Source organism: Amphiura filiformis, chromosome 16, assembly GCF_039555335.1.
Source record: "Amphiura filiformis chromosome 16, Afil_fr2py, whole genome shotgun sequence".
Classification (NCBI taxonomy): domain Eukaryota; kingdom Metazoa; phylum Echinodermata; class Ophiuroidea; order Amphilepidida; family Amphiuridae; genus Amphiura; species Amphiura filiformis.
The window spans coordinates 16,632,753-16,658,250 of NC_092643.1; the positions used below are offsets into that span (position 1 = coordinate 16,632,753).

The 25,498-nt window shown below is 42.7% G+C and overlaps 3 protein-coding genes, 1 non-coding gene and 1 pseudogene across 4 annotated transcripts; 4 read left to right on the top strand and 1 right to left on the bottom strand.

Moving 5' to 3' along the window:
* The first annotated feature begins 402 nt into the window (after window positions 1–402).
* Window positions 403–24,773, top strand: LOC140135647 (uncharacterized). The gene is made up of 2 exons (XM_072157221.1): window positions 403–479; window positions 21,876–24,773. The coding sequence occupies exon 2, from the start codon at window positions 22,309–22,311 to the stop codon at window positions 23,245–23,247; it is 939 nt and encodes a 312-aa protein (XP_072013322.1). The 5' UTR covers window positions 403–479; window positions 21,876–22,308; the 3' UTR covers window positions 23,248–24,773.
* Window positions 3,156–4,132, top strand: LOC140172452 (ribonucleoside-diphosphate reductase subunit M2 pseudogene; annotated as a pseudogene).
* LOC140172453 (uncharacterized) lies at window positions 10,678–12,012 on the top strand. The gene is made up of 3 exons (XM_072195600.1): window positions 10,678–10,963; window positions 11,101–11,376; window positions 11,573–12,012. The coding sequence occupies exons 1-3, from the start codon at window positions 10,678–10,680 to the stop codon at window positions 12,010–12,012; spliced, it is 1,002 nt and encodes a 333-aa protein (XP_072051701.1).
* Window positions 11,441–11,512, bottom strand: Trnay-gua (transfer RNA tyrosine (anticodon GUA)). Its single transcript has one exon. It is a non-coding gene; the product is annotated as a tRNA-Tyr (tRNA).
* LOC140172455 (uncharacterized protein F54H12.2-like) lies at window positions 17,267–18,178 on the top strand. The gene has a single exon (XM_072195601.1). It carries the CDS (start codon window positions 17,267–17,269, stop codon window positions 18,176–18,178), a length of 912 nt encoding a protein of 303 aa, XP_072051702.1.
* Window positions 24,774–25,498: the final 725 nt, after the last annotated feature.

A 25,498-nucleotide genomic window follows, 5' to 3' on the forward strand; every position in this document is an offset into this window, starting at 1 on the left:
CATAAACTTGGATCGCATAACACAATTTTTGAGTAAAGTATTGAAAAATGGTCAGAAACGGTTTTTCATTGAGGGTAGAGAACGGGTCGAAAATGGTGATGGCACTGTTTAAACGCCCATATCTGGAAATTTAATCGGAAGACTACTTCTACTGCAATACTTGGCATAGTCCATCAGCTTGGATTTCCTGCCAAGGAATAAAGTACATTCCGTACCCGTACATTGAAACATATATTAAATTTTCATCGATTTGCAATCGATTGGTGGTATTTTTATATTCAATTTGTTGCGGCCAAAATGTCTATTAAAATCGCGCAAAGAAAAGACGTGTTTTTACGTGTTTCAATGAGACGCTGCATTGGTGGTGTGCGCCCGTAATTTCCCGAGATCGTTAACGCCACGGAGCTATTGTATCTTGCATTGTGATTTAATTGTGTGTACCACGAGTGGATCATCACATCGAAGAGTGAAAGAGAAAGGTAAGTTTTTCTTGATAGATTTTTCAGCCGTGTAATTGACTTTATAAACTTAATTGGGTTCTATATAGGCTTACCGTAATAGCAGAATGTAGCCCGAAACATCATGGCCCGTATGTTGAATTTGACACCATAGTGCTTTTTTTTTAGTATACCCGATAGTATTGTGGTATAAACTAGTATATAATAGTAGGCCTACTTGCTGGCTAGGGGCTTAAAATCAATGACCTTGTCCTCTTAGCATGCTTTAATACGTGTACCATTTTGTGTGTAAGCTTGTGTACAAGCTCCTGGGTTTGAATAGGCCTACAGTGATGTAAAAAGGATTTGCATATTTTAGTGTAGTGTATGAAGAGAATATTTTTGATGTTATTGTGTAAGTTACTTTTGACAGACACATAAAAAGAGAAATCAGTTGATGTTCACATCATGCAGAATAAGTTTGCATCATGGTAGTTCAAGGTTTAATATTGAAGGAGGATTTCGTGATCCTAGCATCCTCTTTTTATACTTTTCAGTAGATATCCACGAAAAAAGCTTATTCCCAAAATTTCAGTTGATTCCGATTTTGCGTTTGCCACTGTTGTAATTTCGTTCTGGTATTTATACCAGAACGAAATTCAAATTTGACGATATTTTTGTTGATTCAATTAATCTGCAAGAAATGTTTGGTACATAAACATTATGTAGCCAGAGGTTTCCAGTGGTATAAAAATCTCAACTTTTTTTGATAAAAGTGGGGGGATAAGTAGGCCTAAAATATAAATTCCATAATTTTACTGGTTCCCGTAAAAGTACGGGGAAACGGAAACCACTGGCAGCAAATTTTCCGGTTATCCCGTAAAAACCGGGCGTAAAAACAACAAATTACGATCTGATTTACAAACATGTCAACAAACTGAGTCTAAATTTAAGTGTGGGAGACTGACATGACAAAATCCTGGTTTATACGGCGGCAAGAGCTTATCTAAAATCTGTTGAAAACTATTTCAAAAGGGGCCATTTGGGTGACAGCAACACAAAAAAAGAGCGAGTTGAAAAATGGGGGTAACGTAGTAGAGCGGTCCGAGAGTTAAGACAATTAATCTCTACTTATTGGGAATATAAAATCTTTCAAATTATCGACATAATCACATATCATGATATACCCAAAAATTTTACAAGTTAGGCCTATATTTTGGAAAATATGTGTAGAGTTAGAAAATCATCATAACAATTTTATTTAGTGAGCATTGAGCAATCTCTTATGCAGTGGCGTGCGCAAAGGGGGGGGGGGGGCAGGGGCCCCCACTTTTGTTGGTCATTCGGGGGAAAAACGTTAAAAACGTCAAAATGTGCTCCTAATCAGATTCCATTCGGGGGAACTGAACAACCTGGCCCCCCACTTTCAATGTGCTGCGCACGCCACTGCTTTTATGTAACATATTCACCTAATATGAGGAGAGCGTGGCCTAGCGGTTAAGGCATAGGACTGTGAACCCAAGGGTCAAGGGTTCGAATCCCAGGTCCGGCTCTTTGTGTCCTTGAGCAAGACACTTCACTCTACTTGCTTAGTGCTTCGGAGGGCACTTAAGCTGTCGGTCCCGTGTACATGCATATTTTCTCACATTAATGTAGTGTGCACGTTAAAGAACGTCACAGGCTATTCGAAAAGAGCAGGGGATCATCCCGATCATGTTGACTGTACTTCAAAATACACTCATCTACTCTAGGTTCCAGAGTAAAAAATAAGTACAGCTTGTCTGTACGCAGTGCGACAATACTCATACATATGAGGGAGGCACTTATAAGGAAGAAGAAGAAGAATATGAAATTAATTATTAGAATTATTTATTAAACATGCAAAAAGAATCATAAAATGTGTGAAAACATCTAGGAATGTGTACTGAGTCACATGTCAACTTCAGGGATGTGCACCGCAGCACCTCTTCAATTTTTTTTTTTTTTTTTGTGGTGGTAGATATTGATGAGAAAGTAAAATTCTGAAAATTTGAGCTTCACACTCTATTTCGTTTTCCCGTGGCATCAATTTGAAATTTGGGGGGGGAGTAGTAATATGGCCTGTAGGGACGTTTTTTAGGGTCAAAGGTCACCCGGAAGTGCCGCCATTTTGAAAGGTCAACCGGAAGTGCCGCCATTTTGAAAGTTCAACCGGAAGTGTCAAAGGTCAACCGGAAGTGCCGCCATTTTGAAAGGTCAACCGGAAGTGCCGCCATTTTGAAAGGTCAACCGGAAGTGTCAAAGGTCAACCGGAAGTACCGCCATTTTGAAAGGTCAACCGGAAATACCGCCATTTTAAAAGGTCAGCCGGAAGTGGTCAAAGGTCAACCGGAAGTGATCAAAGGTCAACCGGAAATACCGCCATTTTGAATCGCCGTTAATATTTAGGGACGTTAGTATTTAGGGACGTTAATATTTAGAATCGTTGCTGATAAAAAAAAAAAAAAAATAATTAAAAGTTTCCCGACTTACCGAAACAGTACCGCTGTATCGTATATTCCATGATTATAAAATCTTTGATATATTCCAAAAGCGTAATATAGTTCATGAGCGAATATAATTCACGGTTATATATTCCAGAGTACAATCCCAAAGCGTGATAATATTTATATAGTTATCGTGATCGTAAACTCTATATAAAGCACTGCACATAGCGCACTTTCCACATAAGAGCTGAAAATGTCCCGTAACGAGGAAGTATTACTACGAGTCGATCCATCTCGGTTCGTTATTTTCCCGATTCAGTACAGCGACATATGGAAGATGTACAAGCGAGCGGAGGCGTCATTCTGGACGGTGACGGAGGTAGATCTCGCTAAAGATAAACCGCATTGGGAAAGTCTCAACGATGGGGAGAAGTATTTCATTTCTCACATCCTAGCTTTCTTCGCGGGTAGCGATGGAATAGTCGTCGAGAATCTAGCGACTCGATTCTGTAGCGAGGTACAAATTCCCGAAGCGAGGTTCTTCTACGGATTTCAGATCATGATGGAAAACATTCACTCGGAAATGTATAGCTTGCTTATAGATACCTACATCGAAGACAAACGCGAAAAAACGTATTTACTCAACGCCGTGGAAACTATACCGGTCGTGAAAAAGAAAGCCGAATGGGCTCTTCGTTGGATCAAAGACGACGATGCCACTTTCGCCACGAGACTCATTGCGTTCGCCGTCGTCGAAGGGATTTTCTTCTCCGGGTCGTTCGCCGCGATATTCTGGTTGAAAAAAAGAGGTTTGATGCCCGGTCTGACTTTTTCCAACGAGCTCATCAGTCGTGACGAGGCGTTGCACTGCGATTTCGCTTGTTTATTATTCTCGTACATCGACCAAAACCATCGGTCGAAACGACGCTGAAAATCGTACGAGAAGCGGTAGCGATTGAACGTGAATTTATGACGGAGGCTTTAAAATGTTCACTGATAGGGATGAACGAACGTCTAATGGTTCAATACATAGAATTCATCGCCGATCGTTTACTGGTCGAACTGGGTTACGAAAAATTCTATCGCGTGAACAACCCTTTCGATTTTATGGAAAATATTTCTCTCGAAGGTAAGACGAATTTCTTCGAAAAACGCGTCGGTGAATACCAAAAGACAGGCGTTATGGCGACGGAAGAGGAACAACGGTTTACTCTCACGGCTGAATTTTAACGAGTTACGTTCCAATGTAACGCCGATATTATTTGCGAGGCAAGTTTTTAACTACGTTAAAAACGCGATTAATGTATCGGATGAAATATCCATCAAGTTGAGAGCATTCAACAAACATTTACGACCGTTAAAAACATTTGCGAACGTGACGTCATTACAAAACACGACCGGAGGAAAATACACAACAAATCGAGAGTATTTAATAACGTTTTTTAATCAACGAGTCGCGCTCCAATTTACCGGCGTTTAAATTGTAACAGTTTACGAGGCGTGACAATTTGTTGTTGAAGCGATTTTAAGCACCGGTTTCAACGTCGTTCAAAAATACGATTCATTCATCGGAGTAAAATATCCAACAAAGCGAGAGTATTCAACAAACATTTGTGGCTGTGTCGCCGCTAAAAACACGTTAAGAAGCGCTGATTGTAACGTCACGCGGTGGGTAATTTAACGAGTCAAGAAACACCCAACCAAACGAGACAAACCGTTAAAAAACACGACCCATTAATCAATGGCTAATGTTGGTGGATAACGATAGGTGGACAATGTTTGTTTTTTAAACGAGTCTAGCTCCAATTTACCGCTGCTAATATTTGTGACTAGGCGTTACAACGTGCTTTCGTTCGTTAAAAACACGGTCGGTGGTTGATTTGGCGTGTCAGCTAATCAACAAGTTAACAACTAGTCTCGCTCCAATTTACCGCCGCTAATATTTGTGACTAGGCGTTGCAACGTGTTTTCTCTCGTTAAAAACACGATCGGTGGTTGGTTTGGCGTGTCAAGAAGCAGTCATTAACAACGCATCTCGCTCCAATTTAACGCCGATAATATTTGGTACCGTTGACGAGGCGTTACAACGTGATTCCCTCGTTAAAAACACGATCGGTGGATGATTCGACGTATCAATTAGCCACGCGTCTCGCTCAAATTCACCGCCGCTAATATTTACGACTAGGTGTTGCAACGTGTTTTCTCTCGTTAAAAACACGATCGGTGGTTGGTTTGGCGTGTCAATTAGCAACGCGTCTCGCTCTAATTTGTGTTTACGCTCGTTAAAACATGTTCGGTGGATATTTGGGCAAGTAACCAAATAACCAACTAATATCGCGTCGTAACGACGTTCAAATTGACCGTTTTATTCTCATACATCGCGCAAATTTACGGACGCCAACAGGTTTGAATCGTAACGATCGTTTTTTTAACGTGCTTTTCGTTTCAATCGCCGGAAAAAACAAATTGTTGAACATTTACGACGTATCGCTTAAAAAAAAACGGGACACGTTGGACAGAGTGTATAAATAGAGGAGTGAGCAGCATTAACTTCAGTCCTTGACAAGATTTCAATCCGATCAGTATGGAGAGCAATCAACAGCAGAGTGGATCTTTTGCTACGGGAAAAGGGGTATCCAGCAATACTTTTAAGGAAACGAAAGTTTTTGGCGAATGGAACGATGACGATGATCTCTCTTATTATAACGATCAATTAGCGAAGATAGCGGAGGATACCGATTATGAAAATTCGGCCCTTCGTAAGAAAGAACCGTTCCGTCCATCCTCTAACCATGGTCTTGGAAAGGATAAAAGCGCTTGGGCAAAAAGAGCGAGATCAACTCCATACGAGAAGATACACGCCATGGAACAACGGCCCGAAACGAGTTGGAAATTACCGGCTTTTCCATCGGATCGTGAAATGCTTCGCGTTCCTATTAGGGAAGACCGACACGTCGTGATTCAAACGTTTAGAGATCAAATTTATATCAACATCCGAGAATATTACCGGCATAATGTTACCCAGAAATGGATGGCGAGTCAGAAAGGTATCAATTTGAGTCTACAAGATTGGAACGTTTTGAAAGAAGTCTCACCCAAGATAGATAGCGCCGTACAAGCATTGCGTCAGAAAAAACAAATTCGTGCCGGAGAGATGAGATGAACGTCGTAATACAGCGCCCTGCGATATTTTAACGATCATTAAAAAATAATAAATCAATCCAGAATTTGTTCTTACCTGCACGTAGATTATAAATCCAACAAAGTATAGAATACGATAAAGTAAATCCAACAAAGATATGTTCTGGTATTATTCCATTAATATATTTCCAAGATCGTTGTAAGTTTAGTAATAAAGCACAACGCTTAATAAAATCACGTAGCTAAAAAAGGAAATTGTTGTATTGTCTATTTTATCTCTCTTCTTTTCATCCATTATTCCGTTAATATATTTCCGATATCGCTGTAAGTTTGGTAAAAAAGCACAACACTTAATAAAATCACAAAGCTAAAAAAAGCAATCGTTGCTTTGTTTAGTCTTTTTAATCTCTCTCTTCTTTTCGGCCATTATTCCATTAAAATATTTCCAATATCGTTGTAGGTTTGGTAAAGAACACAACATGTAATAAAATAACGAAGATAGCGACGGGTACATGATCGAGTCTAATAACTTAACGCTACGTGATATAACGATGTCATCTCTCCAAAGTCTTACGGTCTAGTGATGACGTCCACGCTGGTTTTTAATGACTATGAAATTTTGGCAGAAATCACGTCCAAAAACAAGTCACAAGATATCAATTTAGCGTGAACGCTGATTTTAGTGTATATGCAGTAATGGAAGAAAACACGCCGAAAAGAAATCAAGTCCCGGCAATAAAAGTCATGAAGTTAGCGATGGGTATATGATCGAGTATAAATAATTTAACACTACGTGATACAACGATGTTACCTCTCTGAAATCTTACGGTCGAGTGATGACGTCAAACACTTCGAGCGATGATATAGTGCAGCACGTCGAACTCCTTCACGTGTACATACAACGTGAGAGCGTGTCACTCGCTACAATAGTCATCGAGCGATGACGTCAAACATTTCGAGCGATTATATAGTACAACACATCGAACCGCTTCACGTGTAGACACCACGTGAGAGCGTTTCATACAAACATATATAAAACGCTGGTGTCTACGAATAAATTTTCATTTCTGGAATGAGCGGCCCAGCATACGGAATAAAATGGACCGTTTAATCAACAATTGCCAGTCTATAGAAGAATTGGATTTTCTCATCGGTCAGGGGTTGGATGACGACTTGTACCAGTTGGCATTAAACAAACTATTTGAGTTGACGACGCAAGTAGAGAGAAACTATAACGGTAATATCGCGCCTGATGAAATTGTGGAAGAAATTAGATCTTCATGCGATATTGAACGGTTGAACGAAATCATTAATTCCGATGGATGGCAGACGGATATTTCAACTCTCGCTTTCCAGAGAATATTGGATCTTACACCTGACGTAACGCATATTGAACTGATCATGGATGATGATGGGGATCCGTTATCTGATATGGTTGGTGGTGAAAATCCTGCAACTACCGATGAAAGCGTAAGTGCAATTTTTTAAACATTCTTTTTTCTAATCTTTGAACGAGATGTGAGTTTAACATCTTAATTTTTCTCGGATTTGCATAAAACGAACTATGTTAACAGAGTAACAACGTTCTTTTTCTAATTAAATATTATAATTAAACACATTCAAAATGACTATATAATTATACATTCTTCTACCAAATTCTATACAGTTTGTGACGGGTGATACTCCTACAAGGCGTAAACGAACGGCCGATACACCAGTGGTAGACTTAATAAATGAAACAGAAGTAGAGGAGGAGGTGCCTGAGGAAACGAATGAAATACGGGCCGAAGCGCCGGAACCCAGCGTGTCGGATAACGTCTCTCAATACTACGTCATCGAGACCCTTAATGCCAAACACGTCAAGAAATTTAAAGCTACGTCAACAGATTACGGGTTGCGATTGAGAAATTTAGACGATCGGTTCGCCGTCGATAGCATCCCGTTACTGTCGAATATTATAGACGATGTATTGGACCGCGTCACCGATGGTGTTCGACCTAGGGACATGATCAGAATTGTCATGCAAGCTCCGAGTTTGGAAAACCGATTAACTTACCCTTTATCAAAAAAGATGACCTAACCATCGACCGATTTATGGCTCGCATAGAACACGTCCTGCAGTCTAAAAAAGACCTCAAGTTGAATAGCGACATGGAAATCAACGTCGTACGTATGGAAATGCCCGAAGGAGGTAAGCCAGATAATAGGAAGATGTTCAAAATGTGGAATGAGAAGAAGAAACATTTGAGATGTATCATCGATATTACCAACCAGAGCGACAACATGTGTCTCGCACGAGCTATAGTGACGGGTATCGCTAAACACGAATTGAATGCTAGAGAGTGGATTTGGAGAAGTATACGAGATGGGGAAAAACATCAGACAGCTCGAGCTAGGGATCTTCATGATAAAGCGGACGTCCCGTTTGACGCCTGCGGATTGGAACAAGTGGAAAAATTCCAGAAAATGATTACCGAGTATCAACTCTGCGTCGTCTCCAAAGACCAGTTTGATAAGATTATATACAAGGGTCCTCCGAAAGATAAAGGCATATATCTCCTGTATAATAACAATCATTTCGATTTAATAACGTCCATGTCCGCCTATCTTAATCGAAGTTATTGGTGCCAACAGTGCAAGAAGGGATATAATGACAGAGGAGTACATCGCTGCGAAAACTCTTGCAAGATCTGCCATTCGGGAAGTTGTAGGACTAGCGACGATGTTACCGCCTGGACCTACTGTTCGGACTGCAAACGGTACTTCAAAACACCCGCGTGTTTCGAGAACCATAAGAAAAACGGTTCCACTATAAAACAGTACAGCACGATATGTAATCAATACTACAAGTGCGAAAAGTGCGATAGAGTTATCAATAGACAGTTCTTGAGAAAAGGAGTGAAACACAACTGTACGGATCTGTGGTGTCACATTTGTCAAGGTAACTTTCCCGCCGGACATAAATGTTACATCAAACCCTGCGAAGTAAAGGAAAACGGTAAAGAAGACGACACGCCGTTCTGCTACATTTTCTTTGATGTTGAAAGCCAGCAAGATACGGGAATCCATAAGCCGAACCTTTGCGTCGCCCATAAAGTGTGTGAATCGTGCGCCGACCAACCCCTCCTAGAACCCTGCGACGTTTGCGGGGAAGATAAAGAGATGATTTTCAAGGGAGAGAGATGTATGGAAGAGTTTTGTTTATGGCTTTTCAAGGGTGAGAGTCACAAACACGCCCGATGTATGGCCCATAATCTGAAAGGGTACGACGGGTATTTTATTCTGCAATTCCTCTACGATAACGCCATAAAGCCGAAAGTGATCATGAACGGCGCGAAGATCATGTCCATCACCGTACCGGGACCCGACATCGTGTTCAAGGACAGTTTAAACTTCTTTCCGATGCCTCTTTCCAAACTTCCCAAGAGTTTCGGCATCAAAGAATTAAGCAAGGGCTACTTTCCGCACTTCTTCAACACGAAGCAGAACGAAAATTACGTGGGAGATATACCCACGGCCGAGTTTTTCGACCCCGAGGGAATGTCCGAAGCCGGTAAAGATCAGTTCTTGGCCTGGCATACGGCCGAAAAAGAGAAGGGATTGACGTGGGATCTGCAAGAGGAACTCTTGAAATATTGCGTCAGCGACGTCGATATCCTTCGTCGGTGTTGCATGAAATTTCGCGACATGTTTATGAGGGTGACGAAAAAGGAAGGAGACGATCCCGGGGTAGACCCGTTAGATAAACCCCTCACTATCGCCGCCGCGTGTAACCTCGTATTACGACGCAACTTTCTTCAACCAAACACCATCGCGATCATTCCACCTCACGCGTACGGTCCGAACCAGAATTTTCCGCCGACTCCATACGATGGTTGACCTACGTGTCTCTCGAGGAAGACATTGAAATACAACACGCCATGAACGGGGAGAAGTCCGGACACAAGGAAGAGTGACGGTCGATGGCTTTTGTTCGGAAAAGCAAAAAATCTACTCTTATCACGGGTGTCTATACCACGGATGTCCCGACTGCTACGATGGGGATACCCTCAACCCGATTTCCAAGAAACCCATGGCCGAACTTTACAGGATAACTCTGTTCCGAAAGCAGCAGTTGGAGATCAATTACCCCGGGTACGAGATTATAGAAATGTGGGAACACGAATGGAAGGGGATTTGGAAAAAATTTACCCGCCGACGTGAAACGGAAGATCGAGGTTCCCGCTCATTTCGAACCCTTGAAACCGAGGGAGAGCCTGTACGGAGGCCGCACCGAAGCCACCAAACTCTTCCACCAGGTCAAAGACGGAGAGGTCATCCGATACCTGGATTATTGCAGTCTCTATCCCTGGTGTAATAAATACCGCCCCTATATCGTAGGCGACATCCGAGATCTACACGAATAACTTCATGGATATCTCTTCTTATTTTGGATTGATACGGTGTACGGTCTTACCCCCTAGATGGCTCTATCACCCCGTCTTACCTGCGAGATGTCACGGCAAGTTGATGTTCGCCCTGTGTGGAACCTGCATGGAAGAAAAACGGCAAGCCTACTGTCCTCATTCGGATAAAGCCCGAACGATCAGGGGTAAATTTCGTGGGTGACGCTCGAAGTAGAGAAAGCCGTGGAGATGGGATATGTCATCGAGAATATCGAAGTAGTGTGGGATTGGGAGCAACGCGCGGAGTACAATAAAGAGACAAAGACGGGCGGATTATTCACCGAGTATATAGATCGTTTTCTGCAATTGAAACAGGAAGCTAGCGACTACCCCGACTGGTGCGAGACCCCCGAAGATCAACGACGGTACATAGACGAATACTTTGAAAACGAAGGGATACGTCTGGACCCCGAGAGCATCGAGAAGAATCCGGGCATGAGGTCGCTCGCCAAGCTGTGCCTGAACAGCATGTGGGGTAAGTTTTATTACGTTTTTACGCCGTATAACCTAGTATTAAATAGCAGTAAATACTGAAATAAGTAAACTAATACGCAACAGCTTCTAATTCACATTCCGTTACTAATGATAATTAATTTACTATTATTTTTACAGGTAAATTTGCGCAAAGATCCAACATGAGTCAAACGGTGATACTGGATGACCCCTCCGAAGTATACAAGTTATTGACGAGCGATAGCGTCACAGTCGACAATATTCGGCTCATCAACGACGAAGTCATCGAAGTAACTTACCGGGAAGAAGGGGACTTTGCCCGCATTAATCCGAACACCAACGTCGTCATCGCGGCGTTCACGACTTGCCACGCCAGACTCAAACTGTACGAAGTCCTGGAAAAGTTGGGAGATCGCGCCATGTACCAAGATACGGGTAAGACACTTCTTCCAATAATAAAATTATTGTTTTAAGTAAATGAATCAAATAAAATATAAAATCCCCCGCCCGGGTTCGAACCGGGGACGTTTCGAACTACGGTCGAACGCTCTACCAACTGAGCTACGCGGGGCAGCCAGTTACTCGTACGACTAATTTATACTTATACCTCCTTTTTTGTTTTTATTTACAGATAGCGTCATTTTCCTTAGTCGTAAGAAAGATTGGGAACCCCCTACCGGGGATTATCTGGGCCTTTTGTCGTACGTGGTCGACCCCAAAGACGGTAATCACATTTCTACTTTCGTCACGGGAGGCTGCAAGACTTATGTTTACAAATTGTATACTGGAAAGACGGTGATGAAAGTGCGCGGGATCACCTTGAACGTCCGTAATTCCGAACTGGTGAATTACTCCACCCTGGAACGCATGGTACGAGGATTGAAGTCGGGCGAACAAGAAGAAAGGGTAACGGTAACCGATCCTCATCGAATCGTGCGTAACGTTAAAACCAAAAATATCGAGAGCCGGGTATCGAAGAAAGATTACCGAGTGGTCTTCGATAAGAGATGGATCGTGAATGGTTTCGAAACGCTACCTTACGGGTACGGCGTCTATAAAGGGGTCGTTTAACGCGATCTCGATTCATTACCTATCGAGATGGAACAGTTGGAACACGTACGCGAAGATCCTCCTACCCCGTGTCTCTGTAAAGACAATTTGAAAAAATATTCGACTTTTCCTATATTAGGGCTGGCTCTTCTTCTCTCCTCACTAACACGGCTTTGACCATCACGCGACATCAAGGTGAGACGAGCGTCAATCTTTGTCACAATTTCACTTTGCCCTCCGACCTTCCTTCCCTGCATCTAGCTCGGACGAACGTCACCAACGTCATGTTTAGGGAAGACTCGACGCACTGTCTCCCTCAAAACACTCTTCACTTGGGAAAGGATATATACCTGAGCGTCTGCGACTATCGCGACAGTATTCGCGTGGACATCAGACGGTTCACGGGTGACGTAACGAGCGAAGGAATTCTACCTACGATACGCGGTATTTACCTCTCTAGGGAACAGTGGCGAGTGCTAAAAGTTAACGTCAATTTCGTGGATTTTGTTATCGGAAAACTCGACGAAGGTTAAATCATGGATGCTAGACTCATTCATCCTTACACGGCCATTGTTTCGGGACCTACGGGTTCGGGGAAAACGCAGTTCGTCAAACGAATGATATCGACCGGCGAAACGGTCGTAGACGGTCCTCCCGACAAGATCATTTGGTTGTACGGAGAATACCAGTCGGCGTACGACGAGATGCGTGAATCCATGGATAATATACGTTTTATAGAAGGATTTCCTCAGGATATGGAATCTCTGATCGATCCTTCGAAACGAAACCTCGTCGTCATCGACGATCTCATGGCGGAATTATCCGGAGATACCAGGGTGATGAACATGTTTACGAAAGGATCTCACCATCGTAACATGTCCGTCATTTTCATCGTGCAGAATCTCTTTTTGGCGTCCAAACAATTTCGCACCATCTCGTTGAACGCTCACTACATGGTTCTCTTCAAAAACCCGAGAGATAATTCGCAGATTGTGCATCTAGCCAAACAGATCTTTCCCGGAGGCGTCAAGTTCGTGCAAGAGAGCTTCGTGGACGCTACACAACACCGATACGGATACTTATTGGTGGATCTGAAACCAACGACCCCCGAAGATTTACGATTACGTACCGATATCTTCGACGGGTTGCGACAAACCGTCTACGTGCCGAGAGTATAAATGTCGTCGCGCGCGTCGCTCACGTTCATTCTTCCACAAACATGTCAAAGAGACTGAAGCAGAACGCCGACGCTCTCCGCTACTTGGTTAAATGTAATCCTCGTCAGAGGAAAGCCATCATACATCACGCCGACAATGGTCTGGTAGATTCGTTGTGCGAATGCGCGCTCAACGTACTCAAGGGACACGTTCCGCTAAACGTTAAACAGAAGAAGAAACTTTCGATTCACAAACAACGTTTACGATCCTTAAGTAATAAAAAGGTGGCGCGCAAACGAAAGAGAGCCATTCTTAACCAGAAGGGTGGATTAGTCGGAGCTCTTCTAGCCCCCGTCCTAGGCACCATCGTTAGTCTATTGCTCAAGAAAAGAAAATGAAACACGCTAAAAAAATGATCCTCATTGACCCTCGTGAATTGGACCGGATAAACACCATGGTCGCCGATCGGGCTAGAACGAACGATGCGTCGGGTGGAACCGAAAACGATACGAAACGCGTTCTGGACCGTACTGATCTTTCGTTGCACGACATGATGCAACTGTACCATCAAACTCTCCAACGATATCTGAAGAAAGATAAACGTAACAGAAAGGAACCGTTGAACATTTTGTTGAAACGCGAGGATCGCAAACTAGATAATTCCGAAACGCCAGTGGAAAGTATCGACGACGATGAAACGGAGGCTGCTAAAATCGAACCAGTCGCCTCCCCGCAACAAGTTGACGACACCGTAGAATCGGAATTATTGGAAACTTTACCCGCCTCTTTCGAAGCCAAAGCCAAGGCGTTCTTGAAGAATCTAAAACGTAATAGATCGAAAGGCATCCTAGATTGGTCCCCCGAAGGAGAAATCATCGTGTCGGGTACGAGAGTACAAGGGTCCAATCTGGTAGACCTTGTACACGACGCGTTGAGAAACCGAAAAGGATACAAGAAACCGTTTGCCTGGGAATTGTTTAACGAAGCGCTAGCTCGCAACAACACTCCGGAATCTCTCATCACCAATACGGCTAGACGTAACGCTTTACGAGATCGTAAAAATAAAGAACCGGGAGGAAAATCTGACGATTCCGAAGGGATATCGAGCGTTACCCTAAACGAAGACGTAGCGCGAGAACCCGGAAGCGTCGTAAATCCTCCCTGAATAGAAACATGTGGGAGATTTATTAACCTTTCCCAAAATAGGGCAAATAAAATAAAATAAAAAATGAATAAAATGTCGTTGTTTCCTCTTTATTCGTCATAGCGCCGCTAGACTAACCATGGATAGGGACGTGGACGATTACTTGAAGAGTTTATATTACGACGTATCGGGACCGGGTAGTTTCGGAGGTATAGAAAGATTGTACAGAAAGGTTAAACGAGAAGACGAGTTTCGTCTGACTAGACGCGATATCGAGAATTGGCTCCTTACCCAAGACGCGTACACTCTGCATAAACCGAGTAGGAGGCGATTTCCCAGGAATATTTATTTCTCGGACGGTATCGACCAAACGTGGCAGATCGATCTCGTAGAATTTCAGAAATTGGCCAGATATAATCGAGGATATAAATTCGTCCTCACCTGCATCGACGTGTTTTCGAAGTTTGCCTGGGCGCGACCCTTGAAGGACAAGAAAGGACCTACCGTCGCAGCGGCGTTGAAAAATATTTTCGGGGAAGGAAGACAGCCTACCCAGTTACAGAGCGATAAAGGGAAAGAGTTTCTAAATAAAGACGTGCAAAAACTCTTGAAAGATAAAAATATCCATTTCTTTACCACTCAGAACCCCGATACCAAAGCGGCTATCGTGGAAAGGTTTAATAGAACTTTAAAAGATCGCATTTTCAGATACTTTACGAGAACGAATAGTTCCGAGTACCATCGCATCTTGCGAGACGCCGTCCACGGTTACAACGCCAGCTACCATCGCTCCATCAAACGAAGTCCCGCCAGCGTGACTAAAGACAACGAAAGCGCCGTATGGAAGACTTTGTACGGAAAATATAAACGTTCGAGAAAACCGAAAAAGCAGAATCTCTTCGAGGCCGGCGACCTGGTCCGCATATCCGTCGAAAAACTTCCTTTCAGAAAAGGGTATTTACCCCAATGGTCCGAGGAACTGTTCGTGGTGGCGAAAAGGATCGACAGACGAGTACCGGTGTACGTGTTGAAAGATTTCAACGACGAAGAAATCGAAGGCACTTTCTACGGCCGGGAGATTCAAAAAGTCACCAAGGACAAAGACGATCTGTTTAAAGTGGAGAAAGTCATCAGAAAGAGAAAACGTCAAGGCGTTACCGAATATTTCGTCAAATGGTTAGGTTGGCCCGACAAGTTTAACAGTTGGGTCGTGGATCTAGAAGATTCCGTATAATACACGCGCGTAACTGCCTCCGATCATCACTCTTAGTTCGACATCCGATCATGGCGGTCGACGCGGGAGAATTTTACGTTACGTTACCTAGTAATAGTTCCTTCGATTATTACCCCGACAATACTCTGAACGATTTCACCACCAAGTTATTCAAGCCTATCGACCTCTACGGTGATTGGGAAGTCGCTTTGACCGAAATATCGTTCCCTCACTCGTTCTACAATATCGTCGAACCTTTCAATAACGTAGTCTACAGCGGAGATGGGACGGAAGTAACCTCAAAATGTTTACCATCCCGCAGGGTTATTACCAAAACCTGGAAGAGTTATCCCTGACCATACACGAGCTCATGGACGATCTCGGAAAACAGAACGTGAAAATAACCTTGAATAAAAACACTCAAAAGGTCAAGGTGAGACTTCAAAACAACGCCTTTATCGAATTACATCGCCAGTTCCTGTCCATCCTAGGATTTACGAAAAGGGACACCCTGATCGACGAAACTACCGAGGCGGATTTACCCATGGATCTAAACGGAGGATTGTACTCTCTGTACCTCTACACCGATATCGTCGAAGATCAGATCGTGGGGACGCGTTCGTGCCCTCTTACGTTACGTTCACATCGATAAACGTGACGGCGGGAAGTCGTTACTCGTACTTACCAATCCCCTCATTTCGTCAAGGTAAAGATGAAACGTTTCGATACCATCACCATGAGCGTCAGGCAAGACACGGGCGAGAAGATTCTATTTCAACGCGGCAAGATTATCGTCAAGTTATGTTTCAGAGCCGTCAAAACGGGATTCTTTAAAAGGTAAAACGTTACGATATACGCGTCATTATCATCATGGTTGGCAGACAACAAGGAGGTTACGTCCAGACGGGTCGCGGAGAGTTCCCCGTTTTTAGGGGATCCCGAATGCAAAGGGGTACGGATTAGGAAGTATTCTTTCCGGAATGTTCAGAGCGGCCGTTCCTTTACTCAAACGTGGCGCTCAAAAGTTGGGTAAAGAAGCCCTTAGAACGGGAATCAACGTGGGTCAAGACGTATTGAGCGGTCAAAATCTAAGAACCGCCGCTCGACAACGCGGTCTGGAATCGGTACGCAACGTTCTTTCATCCAAGAAAACGACCGTAAAGAAGAAGAGGAATCAGCGTCGATCGTCTAAACAACCCGCTCGAAAAGGTATAAAGCGAAAGACTACCGGAAAATCGGTCATTTCATCGCGAGCTAAGCGAGCGAAAAGACCTCTGGATATCTTCGACCGTTAAGTCTACGTTACGCCAAAATGTCTCTCGTCAGTAACCACTCCTGCCCCTGTTCTAAAACCGAAACGGATCTATTCAGCGTTCCACCGACTCAGACCGATATACTCAGCAGTCAATTTCTCGAATATAAACCGTTGAACGCCGTGACGTCGGATGGACCGTTGGAATTTACGGTACCGGGATCTCCGGATGGTTACTTGGATCTGTCGCAAACTCAACTGTACATCAGGGCAAAAATCACGTTACCCGATGGAGCCGATATACCGCAAGACGCCCCGGTCGGACCTACGAACCTGTTTTTGCATTCGATGTTCAACCAGGTGGACGTCCACTTGAACGATAGAATGGTCAGCGTCGCTTCCAACACTTACGCCTATCGCGCCATGATAGAAACTCTGCTCACTTACGGATCGGACGCTACAAAATCGCACTTGACATCGTCGCTCTTCTACAAAGATACCCCTACAAAATGGACATCTGCGACCCCGCGCTAATAGACGATGAAGCTAACGTCGGACTGAAGAAACGTTCCCAGTTTACCCATAATAGTCGCGTGGTGGATATGGTCGGAATGATTCATTCGGACATTTTCTGTCAGGAAAAGTTTCTATTGGGAGGCGTAGACCTCAAACTCAAACTTCACCGGAGCAAAAACGAATTCTGTCTACTGAGGGGTATCAGACCTCAAATCCAACAACCCGCGTACAGAGTGCAGATTATGGACGCCACTCTCTTCGTAAGGAGCGCTAAACTGAATCCGACATTGACCATGTCTCACGCCAAAGAGTTGGAACGCGGAGTCACTGCCAAGTACCCTATTCGTCGCGTAGACGTCAAGAGTTTCTCGATCCCGCAAGGCAATCTCTCCTTCGTCCGCGAAAGCTTGTTTACGGGACAGATACCCAGACGTATCATCTTTGGACTCGTGGATAATACTGCCTACAACGGAGCGTACGCCAAGAACCCGTATTTCTTCAAACATTTCAACTTAAACTACCTCGCCCTACACTGTAACGGAGAAACCATTCCGTGGAAACCCCTCAGACCGCGTTTCGAAGAAGCCGACGCTCAGCCTAACCTTCAAGGACATATAATGGCGTATCAGACGTTGTTTCAAGGCACAAGCAACCTGCACAAGGACCGAGGCGTACAGATAGCCAGGGAAGATTACGCTGGCGGATACACTCTGTTCGCCTTTGATCTATCGCCGGATGCGTCTGACGACGCTCATCTCAACCTTTTACGCAACGGATCGGTTCGTCTCGAATTGCAGTTCCAAGTACCCCTTCCTAACACGGTCAATTTGGTCGTTTACGCCGAGTGGGATTCCATGCTGGAAATTACCAAATCTCGCAGCATCGTCATCGATTACGATCATTAAGATGGATACGGTCGATCTGCTTCGATGCGTCAAATCCGATCCTATCGTACGCGACATATTCGGAAATGTTTTACCGCGGGATAAACTTCCTATCAAGATCGAAAACCGTTTCCTCGAGCGTACATCGTTAACACGGATACCAGTAAGGAACCCGGGAAACATTGGGTCGCTTTTTACTTCGAAAACGAACTTTACGCCGATTTTTTCGATTCTTACGGAAACGCTCCCAAAAATTTAGCCGTTGAATTTGAGACTTTTCTAAAACGCAACGTCGAGAATCACGAACATAACGTCAAAAGACTTCAAGGAGATTACAGTACCGTCTGCGGACAGTTTTGCCTATTTTACCTTTATCATCGTTGTCGCGGTTACGATACGCGAGAAATTGCTCGAATGTTTTACAAAGACCCCGAACTCAACGATATACTGGCTAATGAATTTATCAACGAAAAGTACGACGCTGATTTCGAAGTGACGGATTTAGAGTATTTAGTAAACCAGATCGCTCGACCCTTTATGGAGTCGAGTCGTAAAAATAGTTATTAGATTATAATAAAGAATAGCTTAATTATTAGTATTATTTCTTCAATGTTCTTAATAAAGGTGAAAGAATAAGAAACCATTCTCGTGTATCTCGTTTTTTTTCATCGTTTGTCAAACGTCCCTAAATACTAACGTCCCTAAATATTAACGTCCCTAAATATTAACGTCTCTAAATATTAACGGCGATTCAAAATGGCGGTATTTCCGGTTGACCTTTGATCACTTCCGGTTGACCTTTGACCACTTCCGGTTGACCTTTTAAAATGGCGGTATTTCCGGTTGACCTTTCAAAATGGCGGTACTTCCGGTTGACCTTTGACACTTCCGGTTGACCTTTCAAAATGGCGGCACTTCCGGTTGACCTTTCAAAATGGCGGCACTTCCGGTTGACCTTTGATCACTTCCGGTTGACCTTTGACCACTTCCGGCTGACCTTTTAAAATGGCGGTATTTCCGGTTGACCTTTCAAAATGGCGGTACTTCCGGTTGACCTTTGACACTTCCGGTTGAACTTTCAAAATGGCGGCACTTCCGGTTGACCTTTCAAAATGGCGGCACTTCCGGGTGACCTTTGACCCTAAAAAACGTCCCTACAGGCCATATTACTACTGGGGGTCAGCGTAAAAATGTGTCGCAACGCGAAAGACGATATTGGAGGTCCATAAATGTATAAAGGGAAACCACTACAACTTTGAAAATAATGTAACCTGTGGTACTTTTTGTGTAGAATTCAAATCTGACATCAGAAAACTTGTAACTCCTTTACTTTAAAAGATATGCCTTTAAAATGTAACTTCGTCCATCCAGGACCAACTTCGGGGGGTCAGAACTCCAAAAGTAAAAATAATTTTTTGTCCATTTTTTTGCCAGTCAGAGCCCTTTGGTAGGACATTACTCTTATCCCATATTGAGCCTATTAGAATATTTTTAGCTGAGATATTACCCATGCAAAACTCCAATTGTACATTTTTTGTACATTTTGACCCCCCTGAAAACCAATGTCAGACATTTTGCCCCACCGTCAACTTCAGGTATGTTGAAAATGTGTTCTTGGACAACATTTCTGAGAAATATTGGCTTGGGGTCTTGATGACTTTGCTTTAAAAACATTAGTTAGGTTTACCTACTCACATATGAGTCATTCCAGCCACATCAACAAAATGGGTTGGTTGGTCACTGGTCATCCCCTCAAATTTTGCTCAAAATCATTTCTAGCATACTTCTATGAGCATAATGAAGACATGCAAAAAATGAATGCTCAAATCCAAGCGGTTTTGGAGATATGGCTTGTCAAAATTTGGCCCAGATCCCCACTTTTTGCTCTCTCGAGTCGCGTCGTTGAATTAGTAGCGTTTTGGGACATTCATATTTTGACTTTGCCAAAAAAATATTATACTGAAAAGTACTAACTGGGGTGACCTTTACCCAGAAAAACAGAATCTGGCCTCAGAAACATTGTATCTTATCTACTGAAGAAGTTATGGGTCGTATTTGTACGTCATATAGTTACCTGTGATAGACCCATTTATAGTCATGATTAGCAGGTTGTTTATCGAGATAGATGTTGACTACTCTCTCAAATTGCCCGATTGAATATTCAATCAAAAAGGAGTGATTCTCAATCTTTTACAATCTTTAGCGATTAAAGTTAGGGGCAAATCTTTTTCGATTTAATTTTCAGTAGGAAGGATTGATTTTCATTGTTTTTCAAACTTTTGCCATCCCAAATTAGGGACAAGTCCTTTCCTGTTGAGAAAAAGATTGAAAATGTTCACTCTAAAACAGTTTGAAATCTCATTCCTAACATCTGCAACACATGTCATTTGGCAGTAGATTAGGAGTAACACTTGATTAAATAGTGAAATCAGTCTACCAAGAGAGTTAGAGTGAAAACAAAAAACATTTCAATCTGTTTTTCAATCTATTCAGATTGATTCCTATCATCAATCGTTAAAAAATTGACATATTTCAATCTGCCAATTTAGAGTGTATGCTTCTGTGGGGGATACCCCCCTCAGACACCCCCCTGTGTAGTGGATAGGGGCCTAAATAAGTGGCCGTTTTCGCTTCTGCTTTTGACACCCGGCACAATTTAGAGGCCTACAATAATATGGAAATCTTGTCCACGAAAGGCGTCAAGGGCCGTCGTTTCAGAAATTTTCGGCTTTTTCAAACTAAACTGTTTTGTTTTAAACAATAATATTGCCCAAATGGTCCACCAAATGGCTTCAATTAGGTTTTCATTTTGCAAAAGTTTCTCAATTCTGAGGGGGGCACATCCCCCTCACACAACCCGCTGCGTCTCGATGCCCGCTTCGCGGCCATTTTGTATTATAATTATATGAGCCCCCGTCAAAAACAAATCCTGCGTGCGCGACTGGTAATGCAATTGAAAATTTTGGGGAAAATCCATATTTTCAATACGAAAGGTCAAAATTTATCGTCGGCTTTTCATCCCAGCTACATATATATCATCAGATTTATAAAGTTTTACTTCGAGGACTGTTAAATATCAAAAGTATCAATTTTTAATCATTTGCCATAAAATGTGTATTATGTTGCGAATTAAAAAAAAAATCAAAATTATTTGATATCATCAGGACATTTTTCGTATTCAGAATGCAATTCGATCATGTCTGAATGTACTCTCATTTCCCACAAAAATACTGTCCAAACGCTCATACCCCAACCCTTAAATGATTGTTTCCTTGTAATGTATAAACTATGAATTGTTTTGCCTCTGGGCCACCGTTCTCGTCATGTCGTGTTTGTATGTTTGAGGTTTCATTTATATCATTGTCAAGGCCAGGGGCGAATCCAGGAATTTTCAATAGAGGGGCGCCGAGCCACCGCCGCGGCTCGACACCCACACAAAGTCAGGCGCTGCCCTGCAAAAATACACATAGTCAGACGCCGATCTACAAAAAATAGAGGGGGCGCGCCGGGTGCGCCCCTCTAAATCCGCCCCTGAAGGGGGTGAAACGTTTTTACCAGGCTCTTGTTTTTTATTCCTCCTTCTTATCTTGCTTTTGTGATGGAACTATACATATATACTATTCAGTGTTTCAAAAGAGTGATTATTTTCATATAATTTCAACTTATCATTAATGTTTAATTTGTTTTTCTTTATTCGTTTTTTTTTGTTTGCATTCAGATGGCAAGTAACCAGAAAGCAGCTCGTCTGTCTTTGTCTGAAGACTCTAACCCTGATCTTACATGTCAAATGTCGGATCACAATCAACGTACTGGTAAATCATCCAGCTTCGCAATGTTAAGAAACGACGCAGCCCATGCGGCTGATCTTACCCTGGTAGTTGGGTCGAAACCCTACACTACCCACAAGTTGATATTGACCACTGTTAGTCCTGTTTTCCGTCAGATGTTTAGCGGAGATTGGAAAGAAAAAAGCAAAATCGTTGCCACTGAAAGAGTCAACTGAATGTGCAGCAGTGTTTGACATCTTCCTGGATTTTCTTTACAAATGCAATGACGGAATAAAACAGCTGAATAAAGACACTGTGATTCCTTTGGTAACATTGGCTGATAAGTATGAGGTTCTTGAGTTGAAAAATCTGTGCATCAGATTCATGCAGACATTGATTGAGGGAGACATAGATATGGCATTGTCGTGGCTCCCAGTTGCCGAACACCTCCAGCTTGACCCAGTTCTTAAGCGATGTTACGACGTCATTTGCTGGAATTTGACAAAGGTGGCGGAAAGTTCTGGCTGGGAGAAACTTACTTTTGAACAACTACTGGTTGTCTTAAGACGGGAAGATGTGGTTGTTGATTCTGAATACAAGGTTTTTAATGCAGTACTTGCATGGATGAAATCACAGAGTGATTTAGAGTCATGTGTTGAACAGGTTTGGCCTCTCATCGAGTTCATGAACATGAAGTGGGATGAACTTTGTTTTATCTCAAGAGCGGCTGTTGAAGCAAAGCTTTGGGATTCAACAATTCAAGAAAGCATTAATCAGGCTCTGGGGTTTCGCACTTTAGAGGACAACTCTTCATTTGGGTCTGATTCTTCTCTTGCCATAAAACGAAGACGACAGTATTTTCAAAGTGACGGAACGGCTGACCGAGATCTAAAAACCGCCACAGCGTCAAATTTTGAATCCATTACATTGACATGTGATTGGCCAATGTGTGAGAACGATGTTAAGATAGAATGCCAACTCACCTATACCTATAATCATATTGACATGGCAAAGGTTTACAAAATTGTTGTGTTCATTCGAAGTCAGAGTTCGTATGCTCTTAATACTGGGGAAGAAGCCACGACGATCCGACTATCCGGCGTTTTCTTGATGAAGAATAAAGAAACAGGGACCATACACCATCTTTTGCATTGTAACGTTGTAACACCTCAATTGGTTTCTCTCACTGATGGCGATGTGATCGCAGAGTTCCCAGCAATCCCGTGTGTTGACATAGGACAATTTGACAAACATTATCTGGGCCAGTTTGAAATTATTTACAAAGTTGCTGTCATGCCACATAACTATACTGAACTATTATAGGGGTTCACAACAGTAAAGCAAACGTTAATGGTCCACATTATTAGTAGGCCTACTGAATGTCCGGGAGGTCACTTTTATTTCAAATTACAAATGTAATATCACCCACTGCACGTACATGGAATTTCAAAAAGTACCCAAAGTAAGTTTAAAATGGGCAATTCCCACTTGGTCCAATCCCATTTAGTCCAATCCCACTTAGGCCAATCCCATTTGGTCCAAATCCCACTTGATCCAGTCCCAGTTAGGCCATGTCACACTTAGTCCATGTTCCACTTAGGCCATTTCCCACTATGGCCATGTCCCACTTAGCCATGTCCCACTAGGGCCATGTCCCACTAGGGCCATGTCCCGCTAGATCCATGTCCCACTAGGGCCATGTCCCGCTAGGTCCATATCCCACTAGGGCCAAGTCCCACTACAGGGCCATGTCCCACTAGGTCCATGTCCCACTAGGGCCATGTCCCACTAGGGCCATGTCCCACTAGGTCCATGTCCCACTGGGGCCATGTCCCACTTAGGCCATTGCCCACTAGGTCCATGTCCCACTTAGACCATTGCCCACTATGGACATGTCCTCACTTAGGCCATTGCCCACTAGCGCCATGTCCTCACTTAGGCCATTGCCCACTAGGGACATGTCCTCACTTAGGCCATTGTCCACTAGCGCCATGTCCTCACTTAGGCCATTGCCCACTAGGGACATGTCCTCACTTAGGCCATTGTCCACTAGCACCATGTCCTCACTTAGGCCATTGCCCACTAGCGCCATGTCCTCACTTAGGCCATTGCCCACTAGGGACATGTCCTCACTTAGGTCATTGCCCACTAGGGACATGTCCTCACTTAGGCCATTGCCCACTAGCGCCATGTCCTCACTTAGGCCATTGCCCACTAGGGACATGTCCTCACTTAGGTCGTGTTTTCTCTCACTCTATACTTCTTTGTGCCATACAAATTGAATTTCAAGTAATTTTGTATGTCTTCATTTTATATTATTATAAATTTTTCTTCTTAAATGTGATAATTGATTCTATTTGGTCATTTTTGGAAATTAATTCTTTGTTTGGCTAAATATCACAACAGTTTATCTACATGTAGTGTGCATGAAGGTCATTTGAATTATCCAAGAAAAGACCCCAATAAAAATTGCATGTAAAATGTGGACCCTCTCCATACCCACTAGCATGCAACAAAATTGTTTACTTCACCTCTCTAAAAATATGCTTTTGTGGGTTATTTTGAACAGTTTAACATGAAAAAGTGGTCTCTTTGTAATTATTCTATGGAGGGGGATATCTTAAAAGTGACAGGTATGTGCCTACCGGAGTCGGGAAGTAGGGCCTTATTATGTTGTTATAAAAATGGGACCTTACATGGTAAGGGTTGCCGTTGTAATTTACGTTGTAAGTAATTGGATATTATAGGCTTGTGCTGATTACCTGATTGTTGGGTGACTTAATTTGTTGCTTTGTGCAACAACTTAAAAATGCCTGAGTTCCCTGTACTTAAAATTGTAAATCGTTTGAGTGTGCCTTTAGCAACTTAATGATATGCATTGCCTTCGTAATTTAAGTTGTCTTCAGTAGATAGCAACATAATCATGATAATGATATGCGTTATATTTGTAATTTAAACTTTGCTGCATCATGCTGTACTGAAGATAGCTTAAATTACAAATGTTACTCTTATTATTAATTATGCTGATATATATTCAGTAGATAGAAGCATAATGATAAGCGTTACCATTGTAATTTAAACTGTCTTTGGTAGATAGCAGCATAATAATTATAGGTATTATCTTTATACTTAAGGGTAGACGAGGTTTTGTTGGTCGAAGCAACCAAAAAATCAATTTTCATTATCTAGATCCATATATTATCAAAAACTAACACCTTGATGTTTTGCAAAAGTTCATTCTACAAATCCTATACCTTGAAAACTTGCTTAATTTTTTGTTGTTAATGAGTTATGTACGTTTTACAAAAGTGTTGTTGTTTCAGCCCTCTTTACAACATAACTCAAGAACCACGGACCTACCAAATATATCTGTGATATTTGAATTCTTCTACACGTTCGCTATGAATTGAGCAATGCAGTTTTTGCCAAAGCTCACTACCATTCGCAAGATGCTGTGAACGACCAAATCGCAACAGTTTAAAATAGTTAATAACCTTAAGGGATGGGGTATGAACGTTTGGACAGTATTTATTGTGGGACATTAGAGCACGTCAGACATATCGAATTGCATTCT

Excerpts from the sequence above, each read along its gene's own strand:
- LOC140172453 (XM_072195600.1), top strand. The coding sequence starts at position 10,678 with ATGGGATATGTCATCGAGAATATCGAAGTAGTGTGGGATTGGGAGCAA. Across the intron at positions 10,964-11,100 it reads GTGCCTGAACAGCATGTGGG|GTAAATTTGCGCAAAGATCC; the intron begins GTAAGTTTTATT and ends TTATTTTTACAG. Across the intron at positions 11,377-11,572 it reads CGCCATGTACCAAGATACGG|ATAGCGTCATTTTCCTTAGT; the intron begins GTAAGACACTTC and ends TTTTATTTACAG.
- LOC140172455 (XM_072195601.1), top strand. The coding sequence starts at position 17,267 with ATGGACATCTGCGACCCCGCGCTAATAGACGATGAAGCTAACGTCGGA.
- LOC140135647 (XM_072157221.1), top strand. The coding sequence starts at position 22,309 with ATGCAGACATTGATTGAGGGAGACATAGATATGGCATTGTCGTGGCTC.